We start from the raw sequence: 26,594 nt of genomic DNA on the forward strand, positions 1-26,594 counted from the left end.
TTCACGGTAGGAGGTTCAAAAGTGGCAAAACCTCACATGGGCAAAACTCAAAGGGACCAAGACCGCGTGTGGGTTGAAACAAGGTTGTCCGTTAGCCTCAGCCTTATTTACCTTTTTTATTTCAGATATTGGTTTAAATTTTGATAAAATTGTGGCAGATTCACCAAAAATCAATGGGGTCAATGTGAAATATCTGCTTTATGCTGACGACATAGCGCTTTTCTCCAGGACTCCGAAGGGGTTACATGCGCTATTGAGTGCCTTGGACAAATATACAAAGAGAAACTGTATCACACTCAAACTGAGTAAAACAAAGATTATGCAATTTGGCAAAAACAAACAGCGGAATACTATGTATAGATGGCCTCTACAAAACGTAAACCTCGTTTCAGTTGCCGCTTACATGTACTTGGGAGTCTATATAAGTAAATCCACAAATAAGCACACTAATCACCAGCATATAAAGCAGCGATTAACGACCGCCATTTCACAAAGTAGACTAATTAGGAGTAAGTATTCTCCATTATTGGTCTATTACAGACAAACATTCATCCCAGTAATTCTGTATGGCACGGAGGCCGTCTTGGGTAAATCATATCAATATTGGGCAATCATAGAGGGCTATTATTGGAAGCGTGCCTTAAACCCCATTGTCGGAACTATATATAAGTGGAAGTTATGTTCGCTATATCGCAAATGTATAATGAGTGTGGATCAACCTGGCCTGTTAGGTCTTATATCAGTATATCTTCTAAGATCTGATGATGCATTTGCCGTATCATGGAGAAACAAGGCCAAAAAAATTATCACCAATATCAGTTTTTCTTTGGCATTATTGCTATGAAATCCTGATAAGGCGGAAAAACGAGTATGGGAAGACGACTGGATAAAAACTAGGTCTGCATGCTACTTGTACCAAAAAATCAAGAATAACGTGTTTGCCTTAAAACGACATGGGGAAACAGAAAGTTATCTAATCATGTTCCCACATTCCCGACAACGGAATGATTACCTAAGATTTCGACTTAATATTTGGCCCACAAAGGAAGTTCTGTGTGCCCGCAGAATTATAACAAAAAATGAAGTAAGATGTTGTTTTTGTCAGCTTGCCACTGAAACAATGAAGCATCTATGTGTTGAATGCCCTATGTTGTTAACGAAACGAATTGTACATTTTGAAGATGTGTTTTCTGGGTACTTGATTGTGTCTCAAACACGCTGTAGGAATTCGTTATTTCATAGTAATCTAAAAATCGTTAGATGTGCCATACTGAATTATCTTTATAGCCTGGGGCTTCAAGGAAAAGTGAGTACTTTAAGTCGTATGTAAGGAGCTGATTAGACAAGTTTTGGTTCATTCATTTGCTACCTATATATTTTATATATTTGGTATCTTTTATCTTATGAATATATTTCTATTTTGAGTCTGCAGCAGATTATGTAATATCTTAATTATTATATGTATTATGTTTTCATTTTAAAATGTGTAATCCAAGATTATGTGTTGAAAAATCAAGTTTACTTGATTAAATCAACTTTCAATAAAAAAAAAAAAAGGGACCAAGTCTCAAAATAGCAAAATGAGAGTGGCAGAGTTTAATAGTAGCAAGTGTTAAAAACTTGACAGCAGCAGGGTCAAAGTTGCAAAGTATCACAGTGGCAGGTTCCAAGTGTCAAACGTTTCACAGCAGCAGAACCAGAGTGGTAAAAGTTTGCAGTGGCAATTCAATTTTTTAAAATTAAAATGGAGGGGTTGGGATCGCAGTGGAAGGAGGGGTGGATTGGGGCCTTTTTCAAATGAAAATGGAGGGGCTGGGTTTGGAGATTTAAAACAAAATAAAATGGAGATTCTGAGGTCATGGGAGGGTGTGGGTTTCATTAAAATTGAGGGCTTAGGGTCAGGTTGGAAGATGGGGTGCGTTTGGGACTAGGGTGGTTGGCCAGAACAGCCTTCACTTACCTGGGTGGGAGGCAGGGGTCTACTCTGCCAAAGAGCTGTGGGAAGCACGTCAACTCTACCTATGTGAATATGTTAAGAACCACTAACTTTTGCACAATACCTGTTGCACACAATTTCTCTGGCAGCAGACCGGATAGAGGCCTTTACAAAATGTTAACATGCAAAATATTTCATTTGCAAATGTATGTTACTGTTGCTAAATGGTGCTTTCCTTTCGGGTATCATTCCAGAGCAGAACACAAATAAAATGGAAACTTACTTGAGAATCTAGATGTTCGGCCATCATCACATTTGCCTTTTCTTCTCCCTCGTCACGTTTCTCTTGCACTTCACCCACGTGGTGCTCTTCCTGATGCTCAATCTGCTCCCGCTCTTTCCACTGACTCTCTTCCTGATCTTCTTCCAAGCGTTCAGGCTTCCCGACCTGCTCCATATTCTCCTCTTCCAATTCCTTTTTGTGCTCATCCCCCACATCCCCAATTTGAGTTCCAGTGGACTCGGTTGCTTCAACCTGATTATTTAGCTCATTTGGAAAATGAATCTCAGTCTCTTTTTTGTCCTCAGGAAAAGTCTCCACTTCGTCCGCATGCTCCATCTTTAGTTCCTCTTTGAAAGGATTAGCATTATTCTGTGAAATATGTAAAGGTCAAAATAATATATAAATACTTCCAACAATGCAAATGCATAACTGTTTAGAGTATAGGAAAACAAAACATACAAATGCAAATGAAGCAATTGGGCTATTCTAGCTCCAACGGCACTTAAACAAAAAAACAACAAAACAAAAAGGGCAATTTCTCAGTTCACACATTAATGATGTACTTGTATGTCTGATAGAAGTGCCTGTTCTGCTACAAAATTTGAATATGAACCAAAATGGTTATACAAAAAATAATCAAACCTGGTGCTTACTTTACAAAAAAGGTTCAATAAAAGCAAAGAAGATAACCCCTATTTTGCAATGACACAGATTTCACTGATATTGTCTTTGTGCAACGTACTTCCAGACCATTTTTGGTTTTCAAAATAAAAATAATACATGGGTGGCTTAAGTACAGCCAGAAACAGCAAAAGCCTTTAAGGCAACCTTACTTGCTGTCTCTCAGTTCCTGCATAGATGGCCCCTGCAGTTGGAGAAAAAACAAATAACCTTGTAATGCCAAGTAGGTGTTTCTAGGGCACATAAGCCCCCGAAATATGTTTAGAAAGAACTAAAGAAAAAAGCGGGGCAAAAGTTAATGGTTCAAATATGTACATTTTCAAACTAATATGAAAAGGCAGCATTAAATTTATGATAATCAGCTATTTTCTTTGTTCAAAGTGTGTGTTTCGGTGATCCAATGGCGCTCTTTGAACAGTTTTTCAGTCCCAATGCAGATTTATTTGTTTTTTAAATGTAAAAGACCACTTTACTTTATGCGACACTGCTCTATGATCCCAACGAAACCAGGTGGGCAAAACATCAATGTAAAATGATTGGATGCAAAGTCTAGAACTACATGCCTTCACATAGCTTATAAAGAAAATACAAATAATATTGCAAACATAAGTTAACATGTTTAATGGAGTGAACCCAAGTACTGCAATTTTCATGCCCTTTTGGCGCATCTGGTTCTTTGTGCTTGTGGTTCATTCTATCAGATCACTCCAATATCTGGCCACTAACGTTTCAACAGCTCCCCTAAGTAAGATTTCTATGAATGAAAAATCAATCTGGTGGGCGGTGGGGAAGGAGAGTGGTGCAATAGAGCAGGGTCCCAGGGAATGGACACGGTCGGGGTGATGGCTTTATTGCAAGAAGGCCGGAGGGTGAAGGAGTGAGTTTTGAAAGAAACAGTGTAAAGAAAGGATGGATGCAGAAGGATGGGGGAGGCATGATGGGTAGAAGAGGAGGGCAAGGAGAGAGGGGTGTGGTGGAGAAAAAAGTCTAAAGCAAACAGAAAGTGAACCAAGGGTTTAGGAGAGGAATGGAGGGATGGGTTTGAAAGGGGGAAGAGCAGAGAAAGATCTGATGGGTGGAGGATTGAAGAAGGTGATATTGTCAGATGGAGGCATAAGAGATAGGGGAGAACATGACCTCACAGAAGAAAGTAACAGAAAGGAAGGGTTTAAAGGAAGAAGGAGGAGACTAGCTTTGTAGTTATATCATTTGTGGCAGCGCCTGCCCTATTGAGACAACTCACAGGATGAAAACATTTATTGACTTAAAAGCCATCACCGACTATTATTTGGCCACCTTAAATTATCTGCATCACACTGTCCAAGTCGAGGTACCCCTTTGGGAAAGCCATGAAGTGAAACAACAAAGCCCATACTTCTAAATAATCACTTGTAAAAATAATTACCACCCATTGGATGCCTTTTCTGTGTCAATATTTTAATGTTCTGCCGTAAGGTAGAAAAGGCACCAGAGTGGGGGCTTAATTTCTTAAGAGAACAGGACGTGGTGTTGTAACACTGTGTTTGGACACCAAGTGCCTTTTAAACTTTGGTGGATCACAATGTTGAAAAATCAAGTAAAATGTTTTTCCTGGTGTCTCAACACTGGTGGGGAAGAGGTAGGACATTGCAGTTGAAGGCATAGCTCGGCATGGAGTTAGGGAAGACCCCCGATTTGGTGATGGATGGCAATAGAACCACAGTGCTTAATACAGCCCTCCTCAACCCCACTTCTGAGCACTGTATTACATTCTATGGTTCCTCAGTTTATGGAACACTTTTCAAAATTTTAAATACATGGGAATATAGCCAGTGTTTCAGAAATGTGAATTTCATAAGGTCATTACATTCAGAAAAGCAAAGCCGCCTCAGAAGCACACTGCTCACCTGATTGTATTCGCCATTGTCTACAGTGTCCTGTATGGGAACATTCTTGTGCACAGCAGGTGTAGCTTGAGGAAAGACTTGCTGTTCTGTTGCAGTTCTCACCGGTTGTCTGAGGCTTGGCATTTTATTCAGTGTATCTTTCAACTGCTTAAATTCTTCTAATTGGTTCTAAAATATAAACAACTATTAGACCCACTATGACACGTCATGCAATGATGTGATGAGAACATTAGGCTTTCCTAGAAAATGGAGTCAGATATCAGTTGAAAATATGTCTCATGCCGACGAGAATCTGTACAACAATGAATCTGTACAACAATACAAATGATGTATTATCATGCATTACATATAAATGATTCCAAAAGAAAAGCATGCTCAACAAACACTTTGGAGTAAAAAATGTGCCACACAACTGCAACATGAAAAAGCAACAACTGTCAAAAGGGGCAATGTCTGAAGGTCTATGGGATATCCGTATAAGGTTGGACGCCTTATTGAACTCCCCAATAAACAATCTGGGAAGGAAGTGTTCAGAAAAGATAAATTTAAACTTTGGACATCTTGTAAATGGGCCTTTTACAGAATTTTCTTTTTTTAAAAGATGTATTACTGTGTTCTCATGGCATACTCTTATTTTCTCAAAAAGTAAATGGTTTTATTAATGATGTATGAAAAATCCTGACAAATGTGCCGATACGTTATTTCTACCATCTGCACCATGCTGTAGTTTTTGTAAGTATGTAAAAGTAACAACCACTCCGTGCAATTCAGTAAGTGCATCTTCAGATAGATACTTTACACTGAAGGAAACGTATTTAAATGTATTGAGTGGTCTTCTTTGCCACAACACAATGCATTTCACCGAAGATTAAACAGGTTGGGTAAGAGGGAGAGCCTTAATATTTTGTAATAGATTTGTACAGGAAGTCGGTATACAATTCAGATTATTAAACCCTTAAAGTAAATTTGTTTTTAAAGTCTTCCTATGATCTCAATGAAAGTGTAGTGAAGCGTACTGTGGTTATCCCCACAATCAGGACTTCAATTGGCTCAGAGACTCCCATCACGGAGACTTGGCAGGATTGTAAATGAATCCACAGTATAGGACTCTACCAGGGCCCCAATCACTAGAAGATGTCCCCATCTCTCCTAAGGGCAGACTTCCCCTCCAGGTGCTGAGGTTACTGAAGAAATGGACCCATGATGCCTGGAGACAATGAAATGCAAAAAAAGCCACTCCGACACAGTAATACCTCACTAATCATGCAGAGTCCTGTTAAAAGTAAAAATTTTGATTTGTTAAACTGTGCTTTCTAACCCTGAAACGACACTTAATTTATGTTCATTTTATGGGTGGGCAATTGAAGAAATGTTGAGTGTGGGATCGAAATTCTATTTTGATGGTAAATTTATTTTGATTTGATTTCCTTTAGCATTTTGAATATTTCTATTTTTGTAGAGGCTTATTGCTGCGGACTAGATCATTGGACCCACTTTTTTTTAGACTTCTCTACTCTATCACAATTCTTCAGTTTCTTTAGTTTCTTGCAATTCTTGTGCTGCACCAGACTATTTCTATGTGCTGTTCCCAAACAGGTTTTCAAGACATACAACCCTACATTTCTTCATATTTGGATTTCCTTTAACGTTTCTGAAGTATTAACATTAATTTGCCAATATTTTAATTTGATATTTAAATTATATTTAGGGTAAACCGCTCTTTTGCTGCTTAATTGTTCTATGGCAATGTTTTATTTAATTTTGTGTGTGCGCATTTGGCTTTCCTTCCATAATAATCTGTGTATAAAAGCCGAAAACCATGGTTTCAGACTGAGTGCCTCTTGACATATAGGACCGTAGAAGTTGTTAACGAATATTTTTACTACGCAATGCCAGAGAAGTAGCTACCTTCAGTCCACAAAGTTTGGTTGCAGCTGCATTAAATCCACCTTTTGGTTGCTATTGTAGGAGTGGCATATACACATAGATTAGCGAGGAGCTGAACAAGAGTTGGCAGGACAAGATTGCCAAGTAAGGGCAGAGTGGCTACTATAAGTATTGAATAATGCAGGGGCTAGTGTATGCAGCAGCTTACATTTATAATGAAGCAAATGTTGTACTTTTACAAGGGACAATGGGGGAAGGAAGCAATTTTATTCTTTAATTAAAAAAACGATTTTATTGGATTTTGCAGGAGTAGTTACTGGAGTGCGATCTGGTATTACCATATTGATTAACAAACACTGTAATCCTGTATGCGTGACTGGAAAATCAAAGCTTACAAAAGCGATGAACTCTATCTCAGACCAGACTGACCCTTCCACCATGGTAGATATGTACAATATGTACAACAAAGTGATGCTTGCATCTCTAGAAATTATAGCACCATTGAAAATTAGAAAGAGTAATCCCCGCCAACACTTAAACATATGGTTCTCGCCCCATCTGAAAGCAATTAGACAAGAGAAACGTCTAAGTGAAAAATCTGGAGATCAGACCCCTCAGATCACAATAAGAATAACCTGAATAAACTAGCTGCTCTCTAAAAAAAAAGAAATTATCCTAGCCAAACATAAATCGTACAACCTCCGAATCTCCCAAGCCAAATCGAATACCAAAGAACTGTTTGCATCCTTAAAAGAGGTAGAATGACCAATTCAAGTTTCTGACTCATGTCTCAAGGATAAACATTGGTGTACGAGCATACAAAATGCCTTGGCCAACAAGATAACTCTTCAGGTAAAGATCAACAAACAACTAAAAAGACACTCTCACTGCCTCCAAGACTGGCACGAATACCACTCCAGCACCTCAGACCACCCCCACTCCACCTTTACTACCGACCCCCTGCTTCCACTTTCACAAAGTATCTATCAAAGAAGTCGAAAAAGTTATCCTCACCCTCAAACCATCCAACTGCCATGGAGATCCATGACCAGCTCAAATCATAAAAGATGCTGCCCGTGAACTCTCCTCTTTCATCACTAAACTCAAACGCTTCTTTCACATCAGGCACCATACCTAACAACCTGAAACACTCCTGGGTCCTCCCCCCTCCTCAAAAAACAAACCCTTGACCTATCCATCCCCACTAACTACGGCCCCATAACCACAGTGTCATTCCGACTTAAAATCTTGGATAAAATAGCATATCTACAAATCTAACATCATCTGGAACAAAACTACCTTCTAGGAGTTAGACAGTCTGGCTTCAGACCTCAACACGGTACTGAGACTGCACTCTTAGACCTTAAGGCACAAATAGACGCACTGAGAGACGAAGGAAAGACGGCACTCCTACTACTCCTTGATCTCTCAGCCGCGTTTGATTTGGTAGATCACTCGATACTTTGCAACCACTTGGATTCCGCGGCCTGCTTCTCTCAGGAGGCAGTCCTTCCTTAATAACAGGACAATGCGAGTTTTTTCTCCTCTAGCAGCTGCGGACCCCGCGCCCATATCATGCGGTGTACCCCAAGGCTCCTGCGTATCTCCTACCCTGTACAACATCTTCGCAAAGCCCCTTTTCCATGATCTAGATGGTTTGGTATCACCTACACGAATTATGCCTATGATACACAAATCCTCATCCCGTTGAGGGGGGGGGGGTGGATTATGACAAGGATTTGGCCTTTGTGAACAGAGTATACCTCATCATCAAGGCATGGATGGCATCTCACGGTCTATGCCTGAATGATGACAAAACAGAACTCCTCATTCTAGGCACTCCTTCCAATATCAACAAACTAGGCCCGAACTACTCATCCTTCAAAATTGACAACATCACCACTGTGGCTAAGGTAGTCAAAACCTTTGGCTTCTACATAGACTCCATGCTTACCTTTGGTAAACAAGTAAATGCTATGGCCTCAGCTACCTCCTACACCTGCAAGCTATTCAGAGCAGCCAAGCCCTTCCTTTCACCTAATAACTGCATTACTTTAGCGAGAGCCCTGATCCTGTCCAAATTGGACTATTGCAATGCCCTCTATATAGGCAGCAATAAATACATTACGTCCAAGATTCAGACCCTTCACAACAATGCCCCAAGAGCTGCCCTTAGCTTCCCTAAAAATGGCCACATATCCGACCTCAGGAGATCTGTCAACTGGCTTTCTACGAAAGACAAGATTCTCCTCAAAACTGCATCTTTGACACACAAATGCCTTAACGAATCAGCCGCTCAATACCTCACAGCCAGATTCACTAGATTCAAGCGTACTAAATCCGGTGGGAGTAGCTTCCCCGTTAAAGCATCACAATACTGGAACTCCCTCCCCCCTGTCTTAAGGGAAGATCTACCCTACCCACAATTTAAATCTAGTCTCATTCATTGGCTAAAGGAACACAACACCTGACCATACACCTGACCATACATCACTCGCAACCTCCTAGCATTTATCGTATATATGTAACCACCACTGCTTTTGTCATATATACTCAGTTATTCTTTGTATTATTGTATATACCTATCCGCTCTGCCTATCGCTTATGCATACAGCATTGTAACCATAGCTGTACTTAATCCTGTTTACTAATGTAACTTAAGTTTAACAACCCTCTTTATGCCTTCGCACCCGAATACTTGGGTCTGGTGTGCAATATAAATAATAAAAACAAACAAACAAAGGCTTCTTTCAGGCGCAAGCAGGTCCCCATATTACGGTGTAGAGGAAGTGCTCAGATGCTAAGAAAGGGGACAGGGTTGTATTCTTAGCGGGGATACGATCATGCCCAAATATAAGTCAGTCTATGCGTAACAATCATACTATAAATCCGAGGCAAGCCCACGTATGATCTCTAACAGGGGAGCCACACTTGAATGCACATCTTCAGAGTTACATGTAGAGGCACAGATAATCCACAAAACCTACAAATTCATCCCATGTTAATTTCACAGTATCCTGCTCAGAACAAGCCATAGCTCTGGGTAGCTTTGAGATTGAAGGATCACTGGGAACCATAGTGTTGGGCTGCCTCTTAACACAAGTGATGGACGGGGGCATAGAAGGAATGTGTAGCCATATTTGTAAATTGGTTTTAATAAAGTGCCATATCCATGGAGGGGTCTTACACAGATAATCAACTGTAGCCAGTGAGTTATACAGAGGGCAGGGTCCTACACCGTTTTCCTCCATGAGCATTTGCATGGCCCAGTCTGCAGCAAATGCACCTATCTGTGGATCCTTTTTTTTTCACAAGTTGGTATGGCACAAGGTGACCAAATAAAATTGTCCATCACAATGTCACTGTGCCACATTATTGTACTTGTGCCAGACAGTCTTGCTACAACACAGCAGAGGAGTCACTTTTTACGAAAGATGCTGTAATGTTACCTCCCATCAGCATCGTGCATTAAATGTCAATGGATGTTAATGAATAACCTTTCTGAATTAAGTTGAAAAAACGATATTGAATAAATCTAAAATGCAAAGGTTTAGCCCTTCTAAACTCAAAACTCTAATTCAGATAGTTATTAAAATACCTATCTGCCGCACAGCTAGCATTACACATACCAGATTGGGATATTTTAGCACGACTCCATTATCAGCCAGTTTATGACCTTTCAAACGTGCGTTCAATACAAGGTGAATGTTGACCGTGGCTATTTAATTGGACTTGTGTGATGACATAACATGCATACAATTTCATAGCTAAACACATCATGTTTAAAAAGCAGTAGCAGACCAAAGCAGTTTGGCATGCGTTTGTATACAGGTTTTCTTGGAATCAAGGCAGAAGCATCTTAACTTTGGAGAAAGATGCATGCATGCCCCAACAGGTGCGTGCGATGATAGGTGCACAGTCAAAGGGTTTATTTTATGAACACACAACCACTTGCCAGCCGGTTCTATTAGCTGGAGAAACTAAGGAAGCAAAGCTCATTGAAGTAAATTGCAGCGAGCAGGTTTTATTCAAGTATGTGTTGGGTGACGAAGTGGACTTTTCCTATATCTGACTTTTTTAAGTGCTGGTTACATAAACTGATAATCTGAGAAGTTAATTCACAGCAGGTCTCTTTGCATGAAAGTTGAAGACTGCGGAAGGACGGAGGGGGGTGAGCAAGGAAAACTGGAAGACAACCAGAGAAACTAAGGAGAGGACAGCAAATAGTACCCTAGAAATTGACAGGCACACTGAGGCGAGTAATATGCTTTAACTTCCTTTACTTTCTTTCAGCAGCAGGCAAATCAGAAGAAAACATGGCCAGTAGGGGAGGTAGAAAAAAGGCAGGAGGTGGTCTACTGCAGAGAACCACTCTTCACCATAACACTCTTAGTATCAAGGTCCTGTACAAACCAGACCACAATATAAAACTATGCGCCAGAAATATGGAGTGGAAAGTATAATACATCATAGAATGCGCCATAAATTACACTCATCTGCTGAGTTTCCTTTATCGAACAGCTCAGAGACCAACGCAACCGTTTAACATTAAGTAGATCTAGAAGGAGGACCGCAGGGTGATGCAGAGGAGTACCTGTTGCATCCTGGGAGCGCTTTGTCCAAGATGGCCTCAAAAACATGCCAACCCTCATGAACATGCCAACCCAACCCTCATTAATAGTCCAGGAATTCAAATATTTGAAGTGGTTCACACTAAGTCGTCCCTTTCTCTCGAGTCTGACGTGGGCATTTCCCTCCCTACCCCAGCCATCCCTAAACCCCAAGGTGGTCACTGGAGATCAGTAACACCTACTGTCTGATCTGCCTGGCTACTCGTGGGGGTCTACAATGCAATTCCCTGCTCTATCTGGCCCCCTCTGGGAAGTTCTAGGTGGATCCTAACCAGGGTCACACAAAACCCAAAAAATGTTAAGATCTTAAGTAGGGGTGACTTTCAATAACCTAGTTTTCACCCTGCCTTGCCCTTTTACTCTTTGCCCTATTGTGCTCTCCTTCCATTCCCTTCCTTCTTCTCTCATTCCTTCTCTTTTTCCCCACTCTGCTGCCTTCTCCTCCGACTCCTTTCTGTCCCTCCGATTGTCTACAATCTCCTGCTAATCTCTTCTTCACTCTACTACTTTGCTCAACTCTACTACTACTCCCTCTCCACTACACTCAACCGCACCTTCTCCCAATCACCCTTCTTTAGCTCATTCACCTTGTTCACTAACTCCCATTCACCCCTTACTCTTACACTTAATCTCATTAATCTCAGTCACTCTCTTCACCCACTAATCACGCACTCACACCCATGTACCACTTTCTTTTACCAACCAATACCTCACCTTGCACACGTGATTTGCAATCCTCCATGCTGCACCATTCTTTCGTCCTCTTGGTCTCTGGGTCCACCTCCTCTTCTGACCTCACCCGAACAATCCACATGTTTCAGTTCCCAGCGTAACATTTTATGCTCCCTCCCTCCCCTGGGTCCTGGACCCACCTGGATCCGTGGGCCAATCTCCATACTGATTTTCCCCAGGATCATGTCACAGGTATGAGGCTTTAAAATGCCTCTTAAGCCACACACCCTTCTCAAGCACGGGTCCACCAGAGTCCAGCATTGGCAGCCCGCGCCAAACACAATCATACACAAAGTCTCTGTCCACATGTCCTGGAGCTTCTTGGGTGCAGGTCGGCAGCATGCGCCGCTCTGGGGCCCTGCTGTTTAACGTCGGCACACTCGCTGCTGGGTGGCTCATTCCCTCCACTGAAAGAATTTCTGCAATCTGCAGGCCTGAAAAAAAAAGAGGATAACCACTGGCCAGGACATTGTGTGACATGCATGGGCTGATAAATGGTACTTAGCATTACAAGATGAAGGGACAAAGACTGGGAACCTCCCTGCCTTGTGACTGGACTGGCTCTTGCAAACACCCTGAAAGTACTCCTGCCCCAGCCAGATAGGGGTCTCGCATCCCCTCTTGAAAAGGATGAGATGGTGGACCCCGTCACAGTTCTCGGTCACAAAATAACAAGCCCGGGTTTGAGTCGGAAAAAAGTGTACAGTGACATAGGGAAAGAAAACGTTTTGCTCTGCCTTGCCCAAGAGTGTGGCAAGGTGCAGTGCAGGTACCCAGAGTGTCAGGGATTAGTCTCATAACCTTGCCTGTACACCCCACAGTGTATAGATACAGTGCATCTCTCAAACGTATATAGTAGGTAAGAGAGTAGAAGGGAAATGCACTTCTAGATCAACTGCAAAAGACCACCACGGATGCTCGTTAGGGAGATTTTCTTCAAGCGCTGTGCTCAGGGTCGTTAGGCATAATTTCCTGACGTAGGTACCGTTTATGATTCCCTCAAGCTCACCGGGCTCCTTAAGAGGCTCTGGCCTAATTCTCAGGAGGTGAAGTGGGGTGGGATGGTTAACAGGTACAGTACCCAATGAGAAAATGTCCATGCACTATATTTTTATTACAGTATAATCTTCATGTTAGAAAAGGCAAAGATAAAATGCGCCACACACTTAAGTAAAATGTGTACAACAAACAGGGCCGGTCTTACAACAGATTGCACCCCAGGCGGGAAGCATCGTTGGCCCCCCCCTCCCCCGACCTGTGATCTCATGCATGTGTCATGGCCTGAGCAGCGGGAGTGGGGACTATGAGTTAACTAAATTGTCAATGCTGGCATCTGCTGAATTTCATGAACCTCAGAAAACAGCAATAAGAGGGTCAAACCCGAACAGGCCTGGTTATGTTAGTCTGCTTTTGCTCTTCATTTTTAGTAACAATGACCAGTTTGCTGCTGTGACTCGGGTCAGAGAATCGACAATTTCAGATCTACACTAATGTCATTCGTATGACCTCAAACATTTAGCCACTCTTAAAAGGTGATGAACTGGTCTTGAACAATGTTACCCAAACCTCCAAGAACAAGCACCAGCAACATACCCACTGATAGCTGTACAAGCCCGTCTATCTCAGCATTAAAATACATGCATTTATGCAATATGTATTGCATCAAATATTTCACTGGAAGTTAAACATATTTAGGAGGGACACACGTAAAAAATATCACTACTCCATGTGAGTGGCAAAGTCTACTTTAAAGATATGCAGAGAGTTAACATGCATGTACAATTCAACATAGCTCACAATGTTATTGTTGGAGAGGTGGCGTTCTAAAATTATGACATTACAGTGTGGACTTTACATTGAAACACACTGCAGTGCATTACCGCGGAAGAGAAATGGCAGTTCGAGTATTGGGGTTTGTTTCGCTCATGCTTGTGAACTCTCCAAATTCTTAAATGTTTCCTTCGTGATCACTCACTTTAGCTCCCGATAGCACCATGAAACTGTAAGATCGCAAAGGAAAACGATGTCTACCATCCCAACATAAAAATAAAAACAATCAAATTCTTAAACGGTGGAAGATGACCTTTTCTTGGGACTCGTTAAGTTTACTTTTTGCAAATTACTAGTCGCGTGCTGCTTGAATAACAGCGGCCCTTGCACATTGTGCAGTGTATAGACTAATTTCATTTCAAGGGACTTGGAGTACTGCGGTATCAGGGGAATCATCTCCAGTGTACCCCAAGCGTAGTGCGCTTTGCCCTCCACTCTCACCCCCCAGCCTTGCAGCCCTGCGCTTTTTCACATTCTCCATTATGGTAAAGAACATTGTCCCGAGCTTGGGATAGAAATGGACTATGCAGAAGGAGCTGCTTCCCCAGGGTGTGTTTAGCTGCTGGTGTATCAAATGCAGAAATTGGTGGCATCAAGAGGCCCACGTTCTCTGAAATATCTTTTGCGCACTGGTTGTTCACACGACAGAAAGTGTGAGCAGGTGATTCCTCAACACTTGAACCATTCTTTAGAGACCTGGCTTTGATTAATGTGGCGTTAGCTAGTCATGGCCATATCCTAGCGTTTGTGTTAAAGGAGATCGGAAGCTGCACCGTGCAGGGTATTTTAACGGCCATGAATTGATACTACAGCATGTCGCCCCCAATGGGTATTTGCATTATACGGAAGACGGGCCAACCGTCCACGGAGACGGTTTCTACTGTAGCTGCTGAGTCGCTTTCCCAAGCCAGCTGCTGTGCAGACTTCGCTCAGCTTTTGGACCAGCGCCTGCATCCATCCATCCTTCACACCATCATTCACAAGGCGCGTTCGTGTAGGTGTTTGTTTATCTCGTTAGACTAGCGTGATTGCTATTCCAAACAAAAGAAGCACAACGACAAAGAAGAGTATAAGACAAGTCTGAGCGAACAGTGAAATGTATGAAACTCATGCACTAAAATAAAGTCAGCAGTGCATGCCCAGGAAAGAGGTAACAACAAACAATATGCTTGGGAGCGGGAACTAGGGGGCGTAATAACCCCCAAAATGGCCCAAGCGTGGTACCGCCCCCCCCAGGGCCTCGCCCTCAAAGTGATTTTGGCCCGGCCAACGGACTGACCAATCCAACCCTGCTGGAATGTGCAACTGTCTAAGATCTGTTGACGGTGACACTCTACCCAGGTCTTCTGAGAACCGGCCTTTTGATCTCCTGAGGAGAGTCCACCACCAGTGCTTGCTTCCTTTTTCATGACTACTTGAGCTTTGACAAAAGTGTCTAGCTTTGTGGCCTCCAGAGGCTGTTCTTGGATGGCTCAGTCATCTCCGCAATACCATTTTAAAATAAATAAAACGCCTATGCAGCAATAGGCCTCACCTGTGAGGACGGGAGCAGGAGGAAAGAAGTGTGCTTGCTTTGGCAGGCTGTAGTTACTGCCGGGTTTCCTGAAACAAGGCCAATCAGTGAGGGCAGGATGCAGAAACTGTTTGTATTTGCAGATTCTGCTGCTGCTTGGCAGTGTGTGCTTGTGATGGGAGCAACTTCAGGATTTAGTGACCCACTCGCTCCTCTTTTCTGTAATGGCCGGGGCCAACAACACTAGCCAGCCCCAATCGATCCACACTTCAGTGTCAGTGCGCGCCCATAGCCTGGAGGAGGGCACACCGCACGTGCACCCATGGTCCTGGCTGGCGCCAGCAGCGCCGGCGCCACCCGGGGCCGGGGGAAGGTAATAAAGCAACAAATGTTGCTAATTTATTTGCCAATTGCCCTGCACTGCCTGAGGGCCGAGGCCAGGCCTGTATCTTGGCCCGAATGAGGCGGGCAACTGCCCGGGGCGCAATAGCCCCGGGGGACGCAATTGCCCCGGTCCCTGGAGCCTCTGGAGGGGATGGAATTCCCCAGTTTGTGGGGCGGCACATTGACGTGGGGAAAGTTCCGCAGGTCAGGTGCTGCCGCTGCCCCTTCCGACTGTAATGTCACGTAGTACAAAAGTACTACGTGACATTACAGAAGTCAGAGGCTCCCTCTGACCATATTTTGTGCCACTTGGGGTGGGGGCATAAGCACACCAATAAAAACACTTTAGGTCCCCCTGCAGCTAAGACCAGCCCCTTCCATCACAATACCGGCAGGAAACTGCTAATGGTGGCCCATTAGTCACTAAATGGTTTCGTGCTGGCATTGAGATGGGAGGGCAGGTGCATTGGGCTGTGAGGAGTGTGTGTGCCTTGCAGAGATGCACCGTGAGCCCCGACCTGTTTGGGCCCATGGTGCGTCCCTGCAAGCTCAGAAAATAGCCCAAAAAAATTAGTTTAAAGCAGAGCTATTTCTTTCATGCTGCTTCTTTTCCAAACTATATATCAATTGCACTTTAAACCACTTCCATGGCACTGGTGATGAGTTACTTCACTATGCGGATAATAGTTTTGACCAGTGTTGCTGAGTAAATATTCTTTAAGCTACGAACCGGTTTATTTATTTATGCAATGTTTGTCGGGTACACGGAGATGGAGAATTTATTTATTTATGCAATGTTTGTCGGATACCTGTATCCGACACACATTGCATAAATAAATATGCAGGCACCCGACAAACATTGCATGAATAAATAAATAATCCTGGTCCAAGTATCCTTACAACAGTCAAGACTTTACTGTATCAAAGCATAACCCTTGATTCCCATTCAAAGAATGTTAAAGTGATTGTTTATTGGGTTCAGGTGTCTCCTTGTCATTGCCCTTTTGGCTTAGGTTGCCTCCAAACCCCCCTTCAGCATCTTGTGTTCTTTGTTTGTTGTATATACTGCATCCTGTGCCATATTCATGGTCTCTTGGTTGGTGTGCCCAGTCCTCATTATCTGCAGCCTAAGTGGGACTGGGGCATAAAATTGTATAGGGCGCCAGTGAAAAAGTGGTCCACCGTTGCAAATGTCAATTCATTCATTGTGTGACAGACTGTTTGACTTTCGGTAGGAGTTCCATAACGGTGTAGTTTGGGAATGGCACGCGGGGTGCGGGGGGAGGGCGCATTCCTAGTGTTTTGCCCTGGGGACCAAATGGACTAGAAACTGCCCTGGCCAAGGCCACAGCCTGCAGCAGTTCCAGTGGTAGAATACACGTGTAACACGTTAGTTTCCCAACATTATAAAAATGAACAGGCACATTCACTTTTATAATGTTAGGAAATTAACGTGTTACACGTGTATTCTAGCACTGCCCTGCCTGAGGGCCAATGCCACAGCCTGCAGCAGTGCCAGTGGTAGAATACACGTGTAACACGTTTGTTTCCTAACATTATAAAAATGAACAGGCACATTAATTTTTATAATGTTAGGAAACTAACATGTTACACGTGTATTCTAGCACTGGGGACTGCTGGTGCAGCGCCCCCTAGAGGCTGACTGTCGTCAGGCAGCCACCTGGGCTGCCTGACGCAAACACCGGCCCTGACAACAAAAGATGCCACAGTGTATCAGGTATGTAGAAACAGTTTCCAAAGAGTCCTTTCCTAGAACTGAAAATAAAAAGGTATTTAAACAGTTTAACTATCTAGGCCAGCAAGTTTAGAGACCAAGGAAGACCAGAAGTGTAGGTATGGGTCCGTTTGACAGGAGAGTTATCTTCTGCAACTGTGTCTGAAGGGAGCAGTTTGTCGAGTTGCAATGGGGGTCAAGCCACAGGAAACCCTGGGTGCAGAAGAGTTCAAGGGACAACGAAATGCAGAAACAGAAGACTCTCCGGCATCACCAGAAAGTCTGGAGAGCAATATCCTGCCATTAAAAACGGAAATCTGCAGCCGTAGGTTGGGTGTTTCTAGAGATAGTCGCTGTGCACATGGTCGGCCAATCCCCTTAAGTTCCAGTGACAACACATTGAAGCAAGAGAGAACCTGAAACCCTTTAGGATGATTATTCACAATTTGCCGATTACCATGTTGTGAGTTGGAGCCAGATGATCAGAAAGGCGTGTCAGATGCAATCAGTGGTAGTTGTCAATGCAGAGTTCCCATGTCATCCCTGGTCACAGGATTCAGATTTTGAGGATGGTGTTGGTTTGGAGAAACCACAAACAAATATTGACGAAAAGCTTGTAAAATCACTCCAGACCATTGCCTTCTGGAAGGGTCTCTTGCACAAAGAAATGAATCCACACTATCCCCGAAGAGTCTCTGGATATGCCAGTCAAGCTAGTTTCAGGCCGACTTCAGTCATTCCTAGGTGGCCATTTCCCCATATATGTGCAAAGAAGCACAAGGGTAGTCATTTGACTCTCAGGTCTTCAAAGCAAACAAAGTCTCCATTTTGACAACGCTTGGTAAAAAAGATGCACAAAGAGTGCATGTTTTAGACTGGATGTAACATCATAAGGCCTAAAAGAGCCTGGCTAGAACGCTAAATGTGTCATACAATTAATGAGTTCATCATTTGGGGACAATTCAAGAAAAGTCAGGGTTTCAGGAAAATTCAGCTTTGGATTGTGCTGCTCAAAGAAAGTTAGGAACTTTAAAAACAGAATCGTCACATATGTGCCCACTAAGGAATTAAAATTCCGTAATACTAGCAACTGGAATATCTATTTCCGCCCACATGAAATGTGCACCTACATCCATTTACTCATGAAACGGACATGGAAACTAGTCTAAAAATAAGCAACAGAAAAGAAATTCTATTCTGAGTAATTATCTGAAAAACTCTTGAGTGTATGGCATTTAGCAACTTATTAGAAACCTGCAATGGGACTGTAAAGTCAAAAGGATAAAACAGAAAGCCACACTGAGAACAATGGGTGCATAACAGTAAAAAATAGACGTTTGGGGGAAATGCTCCTCAGGGCTGGTTTTATAAAAAGGCAATCGTAAGCGGCTGTCTAGTGGCCGACCACCATATTATGCCAGAATCATGATATCTACAACTTTCATAAAAGGGTTGGGGGGTCTGTAGGGGTTGGGAATGGAGTGGAGTGTGCACCAAAAGGGCACTTCATTTGAGGCAGCACAAAATCACCTTGAAAGCTACCATACCAACTGAGTTACAGGCAAATTACTTATGCAATTTGATATCAGTCTTTGGACAATTGTAAATAAAACAATTTTTTTGTTTTTAAAACATGCTTCAGAAGAGAATGGACAGTAAGAAATCTTCACAATTATAAAAACACACATGCATGCTATAGAGAACAAGAAAGTTACAAGCAGAAAGAGATGCCTTCTGCAGTACATCTCAAGCAGGGTCAGACGTCTCCTCAGTCAGTGCATGCATTCAGTATCACTCACAACGGCACTGTTAAAAGAAAACACATTGAAATAAGTTAAATGCGCTCTAGTGGATTAGAAACAGCCCGCCCCCTCCCCCTGCTAGCAGTCTTTCCCCCAACAAGACAGCCACAGCTTAACAGAAATTGCAGAACAGAGTAAACTCAAGGGGCAGATGCATATTCCCATGCAAAAAGCTGCATGCATTACATTTCGAGGTCAGCTGGCGTAAATCTGATTTACTGTTTATAGAGAACAGCCACATTAGAATCAATTTTTCAAACACCGGATGCAGAGGACCTGCTTTTTGTTCTGACCTGTGCAACAGCTAGAGCACTCTTGTGGTCTTCCAAAGTCAGTACAGCTTGCTCATGTTGCGATTGCAAACTCTTATGCTGTTGCTACATTAAAAGAAAAATGTTGCATGTAGCGAATGTGAGCAACAAAGAAAACAGCTGTCCCACCACCTGGTAGTTACAATAACTTACCTCTCCTTTTTACCTACGATTATCATTGACAACATTCATCACATAATAACAACATAAACCAAAAGACTGTTGTAATGCAGGAAAACGGGCAACTCGGAGCAAACACAATGCTTACTGGTTTAATCTTACACAGGCATAGACGCAAGCATCTAATTTCCTTAACATTGCTTATGTGCATTACTGTGTATTCTGCTCCCCACACTCACGTATCTCCCTTCTTGATGGTATTATCAACATTCATAATGCAGTTCCCACAGTCGTCACAACAGTAAACCCAAAATAACAGAAAAGGGAAGTAACAGTATCCCCCCTAAACGTGCACAATTCGCAGAATTTCCATGGATTCACAATCTAAAACCTGCCTTAGCAGCACAGCACACGCTAAAGCCACGTATATTTTGTATATTTTATTTTAGCTTTCAGAAAGGATTCTGCACCAATATGGTTAAAAGTCAGATTTGCTCAGTCTCCTGGATTCACCATTTCCCATTTTCGGAATGACTGCACCCAGTGCTGTGTCTCGCAGCTTAGTATATTCAATGACGCGTGCAGCCACAGAGAGCCTTCGGTAGCGAGATCAGATCACTAAAGGCTTTGAACCAAACCTAGAAATGGACTGGACCCCATTCTTTGGGATTGGTTGGCGATAGGAGGGTGCCATCCCATTTTATCCCAGGTCCTTTAATATGAGAATGCAAAATAATGTTAAGTGGCCCTGAAAACACATCGTCATGGCTAAACAAAATATGTAATTTTTTTCAACACTATTAATTGTACAAAATAACCAACAAGTAACTACTACAAGCATTCGTGTAATATCACATTTACAATTACTTTCTGAACAATCAATTAATACACTAACACAACTTAAGAATCCTATGATACAGGTGTGTACTATAATAACTGTAAAATGGCACAATCCCCACGAACATACATTGTCCTTGGACATAATGCCCGCAGAACACATCGAACGGTGACAACACATCGGGAAAAATAGAAAGAAATTAAAAAGAAAAAAAGAAATTTGATTGTAGAAACATACACAAAGTAAATGGGATACCACAGTCCATCATATCTAAACGGTTGGCAGTATTCTCTGATAAATTGGATCATCAAAATTTGAAACCTTGTCTATGTCCCATTGCGTCAAAGAGAGATACAGGGAAACTTAACAAATCGGGGCCAAAAAGGCAGGCATTTTATACTCCGCTCAAGGAAAAGGAGTCTACCAACGACCAAACATCCTTTTGTTTCACCCAAAGGGAACTTACACGCCTTGAAACACTTGTGTATAGGCACGTTATAAATGCCATATCATATCACATGCAGCAGGTCACAGATTGCCAGCAGGTTCATCCACTCAGAACACAGGATAGGTATCGAATTATGTAATCTGGCAGATCTGTTCCCACTTGCTCAGAAAGCCTTCTTAAATTGTCACAGGTAGCCATTTGTTCATTTTGAATTGTGGCATCTCCATCCTTCCTTAGGAGCTCACCAGTCAGACAAGAGCAAAAATTAACAGGTTGTGCCCATTCGTTGAACGGGTATATATAAAAAATGTGTACTTTTTTCACTTGGGCTGATCCGTTTTATAATCTAATAGCGATCATAGATTTGCTTGTAGATAATCAGATTACGTCCAATGTCAAAAACAAATCTAGTAAATGTTGTGTTTTAGGGCACGCGTCATATTGTCGGCTATAAATCACCTTACATTTTTATTCACCCTAAACAAGGTAGGACACACAACACGAGACCTTTCCCATTCCAGGGAGTTTACATTTGTGTCTCTTGAAAAAAAAAATCTAAAGAGGAGAATCTATAGAACATTTAGGGGGTTCCCTGTATTATAAACAAATCTTGAATGGCTTTTCTCCAAATATTAGACCAATTTCTACATTTTAAAAACACTGTGCAAATGGTATTCTTATGGTCCAATTACTTTATTTATTCAAATAGTGTAGAAAACCTGAACCATTAAATCTGAGACAAAATGGATAATCGGGCCAGTGCATGATGTTAGAAGCAGGATAGTATTACAAAGCAGTGATAACGTTTCTTAACAGCACTTCATGATTTGCCCTGTGTCACGGCAGAATCTACGGAACAGATCACCACCTATTATGAGGTTCACCCGTTTTTTAAAATTAAAAAGACGAGTGAAATAGAGGAATGCCTTTCAGAGCAAGCACAACAAAAAGATGTTTTAAGACCATATCCAATTGCAAGACAGGTAAAGAAAACGCATATCCCTTGCTCTAACAAGGACCGATCGTTCCAATTCAAATAGTTCACAAGGCAAGGTTCGCAAGTCCCCACAAGACAGTGTCCATAAATGGCATTCACAATCTGACTTCTCTGAGCAAATCTTGTAGTCTTGGTGGGCCCAGTACTCAGAGATCCTGGTGGCGGTTCAATGTCTTTCCATGGCTGCATAAACTTCTTGGGCTTTTGTGATCAGGTGATTGGAATGGGCTGGTGCACAGTTCCCCCCCTTTGCCCAAAGTATTTCCTGGGCTTAGCTCTCCCACACGGGACAGCTCTAGTTTGTATTGCCCCCCCTTGCATAGATTTTTCTGTATAAGATTACCCCACTCTCCACCTGGAATCCAACGCAAGTCTTAGTTTAGTGCTGATGACCTCACCGCTGCCATCATTGTCTGAACTCACCAATAACTATCTGGTATTGTTGACTGAGGGGGGTATAGCGCTGCATTTGGTCTTTCGCCTTGAGGGAATATAGTGACCCTAACACTTCAGCAACCTGTGGGATAGATTTACCAACTCAGCAGAATTCCCCCTCCATCTCCAAGTGTTACACTCAACTGGTCTCTGCGGAGGTGTTGGGGCACGGTTGCAGCCCTCCCAGGGATGAAACTCCTCTTGTCTTTTCCTCCCTCTGCGTCTGTGTGGGGGAACTACGGTGATGAGCAGTGCGGTTCCTACGTGAATATAAGGGGGGGGGGCTGGTATGAGTATGCATCCTGTGGTGCCTGACCCCTTCTCCAGACCTCTTCCCCCTGGATGTGGCTTCCCTGGGGTTGCACTACTCTTGAGGATCACCTACTCAATGATGACCACCATATTGTGACAGAATCATGATATCTACAACTTTCATAAAGGGGTCGGGCAGGGGGGGGGCTGTAGGGGTTGGGAATGGAGTGGAGTGTGCACGAAAAGGGCACTTCATTTGAGGCAGCACAAAATCACCTTGAAAGCTACCATACCAACTGGGTTACAGGCAAATTACTTATGCAATTTGATATAAGCCTTTGGACAATTGTAAATAAAACAGTTTTTTTTTTAAAAAAACATGCTTCAGAAGAGAATTGACAGTAAGAAATCTCTGTCCTGCTACTTCTGGCAGGGGCGCTTGTTGAAGGGAACCAAATTCCTTCACTGGTCCCTTGTCGTGGAAGTCCAGGCCAGCTGCGACTAGTCCACGTCTCTTGTAGGTAAGTGCTTCCCTTGTTTCCGCTTGCCTTCCGACTGTTGTAATTGTATTTGTAAAGTTTGTTCTCTGTCCTTTGTATGTAAGGTCTCTTTTCTCTGCTCTCTGCCCTTGCAGGCGGTGTATTGGTGCCGGCGGTAGCTGCGGTACAAGCGCAGGTGGCAGTATGGAGGAGCAGGCTGAGATGGTCCAACAGCTGGTAAGTAGCCTTTAATGGTGCCTTAGGGTGCGCGGTGGGTTTTAAATGCGGCGCAACCCTGGGTTGGGTGTTTTCGGGAGCTCTAATCTTGTCTGGTCTTTTCTCGTTTCAGGACTTCGGCTTCGTGGGACAGAGAGCGCAGGTGCTGCAGCGTCAATTTGGAACCTGCCAAGAAGATGGCGCTTTGGTGTGAGATGCAAGCCAGGGTCCAGGTACGGATGCTGTTGTTGCAGGATAACAAGGTAAGTAGCTGGTCCAGGCGACAGCGAGCATCACGTTGCACGGAGGTGCAAAGTAATGTAAAGCGTTTGCTTGAGGGATCGGTGGGTTTATATAGTCTTGTTCTTGGGCACGCCCAGTAGCTCTGGCCTGCCTGCTACCACGCCCTACCACACCCGATGAGTCAGCACCTGAAGATCAGGCCTAGGGAGCCACGCCCCTGAGTCAGCACATGGGGATGTTCTCTGGAATAAAGGCTTGCAGCACCTGGAAAGTTCTTGTAAAATAGAAGCACTCCAACACTGAAGTAAACGAAAAGCACTCCTGCACTGAAATAAAGTCTTCCTACTAACATCTATATACGAGCCTGGCACCAAAGGCAGTAGGACGGAGTCCAGCCAGGGCCCCTGTGTTCATGTGGCCAAAGGGACATAAGTGAGTCAAGAGACCCTTTGCCCCGTCACTAGATGGTGTGGTTTTTGTGTTCTGGGGCCCTTGGCCATGACACCAAGCTGCATTTCAGCAGTTACCAGCAGAATCGCTGCGCTGGCTCATTTGAGTACCATAGCCTTGCATCAAAACTGCATTTTGCAGCTACAAAATGATGGCTGCACTGTCTTGCCAAACACCTGTTGGGCAAGATGGAACAGGCAGCACACTGAGAAAGGCTGCCATTGTGTTGTCTTACATGCACCAAGGAAGAGAAATGAAAAGCAGCACTGTTTTGCTTGCTCAAAATTTCCCATTGGAAAAGAACATATTTTACATTTAAAATGATGCTGTTCTGATGCTCTGTTCATTTGTTCAACATTACACTGCTTTTATCAGTGAGACCCTGCTATGGCCATCCATATTCAAGTTGTGCTTTAGAAAAGGAAAGCATTATCCCTGAATGACAGGCTGTGGCAGGCAAGATCTGGGAAATCACCAAAAATGTTACTTTCAGCCGTACGGAAAAACACTCGACTTTTGCTATAATGTGTCAAAATTAAACCCTTCATAAGAAACCCTAGCTCTCTGTGCACCTGTCAATTTCAGTGGACATTTGCCTTGAACATACTGCTGAGTAAGAGAAACTGACTAGGGCTGCAAACAATGTTTGGAATCCAGATGGGAGAGAAAACCGAATTTGAAGGGGACATCCCAGCAGAATTCACCACGTGTAAAATTGCCTGTGTTAAAAGTACAATGTGATTAAGGCCCTGTCCTTGGCTAGAAGGGTAAGGTGGGTTTGGGTAAAATCTAGCTATTGTTTTATTTTAACAGACTTGCTTCTGATTCAGAACAAAATAAAATAAATAATTAAATGCATCGACTGTACTGGGGAACCAGTCCAACAGGCCCTGCTCAGTTTACATGGACAGTTGTGTGCTGACAACAGGAGTGGCCTCCCCCCAAAAGGAGCCACAACGAGATTCTGGGACACATGTGTTAATTTCTGCCCTTGAAAACTTTGAATTGCCAAGAGGAAGAATATCACACCCCCATCAGACTTCTGTCTGGGCTTCAGCTTGAGACACCTACATGTTACTTTGGAAGTGACACTTACCATTCACTCAAACGGGGGTATTCTAGGGCACCTCTGGGCAAAACTGATATTTGGTGGTAGCCTGGAAAAAAATGGTCCCAGTTGAAGGACAAAGACCAGCACATTTTGCTCAAGAGACTATTTAATGAATAAGCTTTAAAGACTTAATTATAAACCCGGACAAAGCAGTAAAGTAAACGTTTTTATAGTTTAAAGGTAATTTTCATGGCTTTCAAACAAGATATCGTGGCTGTCCATAGCATGTATGGGACATAAACGCCAGGAGAATGTGAATCATGGGCAAAGTACATAAAATTAATGGAATTGTGCCCTATGATAATATGTATATATGCCTAAAATTGTGGGAGTTTGGGTGCAGCGGTTCCCACTAAAAAATGCGAAGAACTATTTGAAGGGCGAAATAATGTCATGCAGACCTCGGAGTGGTGGGAATATGCAATTTTCCCATGTAATTTGCAAAAGTACCACAACTGGATAAATGTGTGATTTATGATAAAATTGATTTTAAGCAAAAATGACTGTGGGATGGCTCTGCACCTCATAAAACACAGCCCTATGAACTGAGTCCCCTCCTGGAGGAGGCAACCAACATAGGCTGACCTATCCGGTTCTTCGGGGTAGGTCTAGCTTAGTCCTGCCCAACAATAAATCCTGTGAGTCATGCGCCTTACAAAAAGGGGAAGCTGACAGACAGGGGACTCTCTCTTCTGAATTTTCCAGCGCCTGCGTATCCAGTCATTCCAGATCCGCCCTGCAGATTCCAGACTCAACTGCCAGAAAAGGGATAGTTGATTCAGGCCCCCCCTATCCAGGCAGAACCACCCTTCATACCTAAACCCCATAACAAAATCCCATTAACTCATGGAGAAAGGGAAAAAACGGTGACACCCTTTTGGGAGTATCCTGTGACCAGACCAGTTTTTGCCATTACCTGCATGCCAGCTGTACCCTTGCCAGCAAGTGACCAGACTTGTCCAGCTGTTTGCTGTTAGGAGAGTCTGCCGCCTTGCTGTGACCAGAGCCTTTTGAGTCCAGAACCTGGTTGACTGTCCCAAATCCCAAACTCAAACTCGGATTGTGAGTAATTCCCCATCCTATCCCATCTTGATACTTTGTCATTGTTCCACTCTCTAAGTAATCCTATCCATACCCTGGTAACTTGTTTAAAACTGTCAGAATTCTCTGTGCATCCTGTTCTTGATCTCTAAGCGTTAGCACCATTCTTCTACTCATCTCTGTCTTGCAATCCTTCGTCATATTTTGAATAATTTAATTAATTAATTTCCACATAAAGAGACACGCGGCGTGAAGGGGGTTAATGCGGCCGCTTAATCTGTTTCATGGGCAGCGCCATCTTCTTGATAATCTAGTTAATTAAGACTTGACCTTTCTTTCCAAACCGACTTTCT

The 26,594-nt window shown here is 43.0% G+C and overlaps 1 protein-coding gene across 5 annotated transcripts in view; it reads right to left on the reverse strand.

The window, feature by feature from the left end:
- GOLIM4 (golgi integral membrane protein 4) overlaps window positions 1-26,594 on the reverse strand; it is a 508,200-nt gene that overhangs the window by 269,108 nt on the left and 212,498 nt on the right. For 3 of the 5 annotated variants that reach the window (XM_069618501.1, XM_069618500.1, XM_069618502.1), the window contains 3 exons: window positions 19,594-19,677; window positions 4,787-4,954; window positions 2,220-2,588 (listed from right to left, as the gene is read on the reverse strand). In XM_069618501.1, the coding sequence (XP_069474602.1) occupies window positions 2,220-2,588; window positions 4,787-4,954; window positions 19,594-19,677 (621 nt within the window). The remainder of the gene's footprint in view (window positions 1-2,219; window positions 2,589-4,786; window positions 4,955-19,593; window positions 19,678-26,594) is intronic. The other 2 variants (XM_069618504.1, XM_069618503.1) reach the window with 1 other exon arrangement.

Source organism: Ambystoma mexicanum, chromosome 10 (genome assembly GCF_040938575.1).
Source record: "Ambystoma mexicanum isolate Mex_15411 chromosome 10, UKY_AmexF1_1, whole genome shotgun sequence".
Classification (NCBI taxonomy): Eukaryota; Metazoa; Chordata; class Amphibia; order Caudata; family Ambystomatidae; genus Ambystoma; species Ambystoma mexicanum.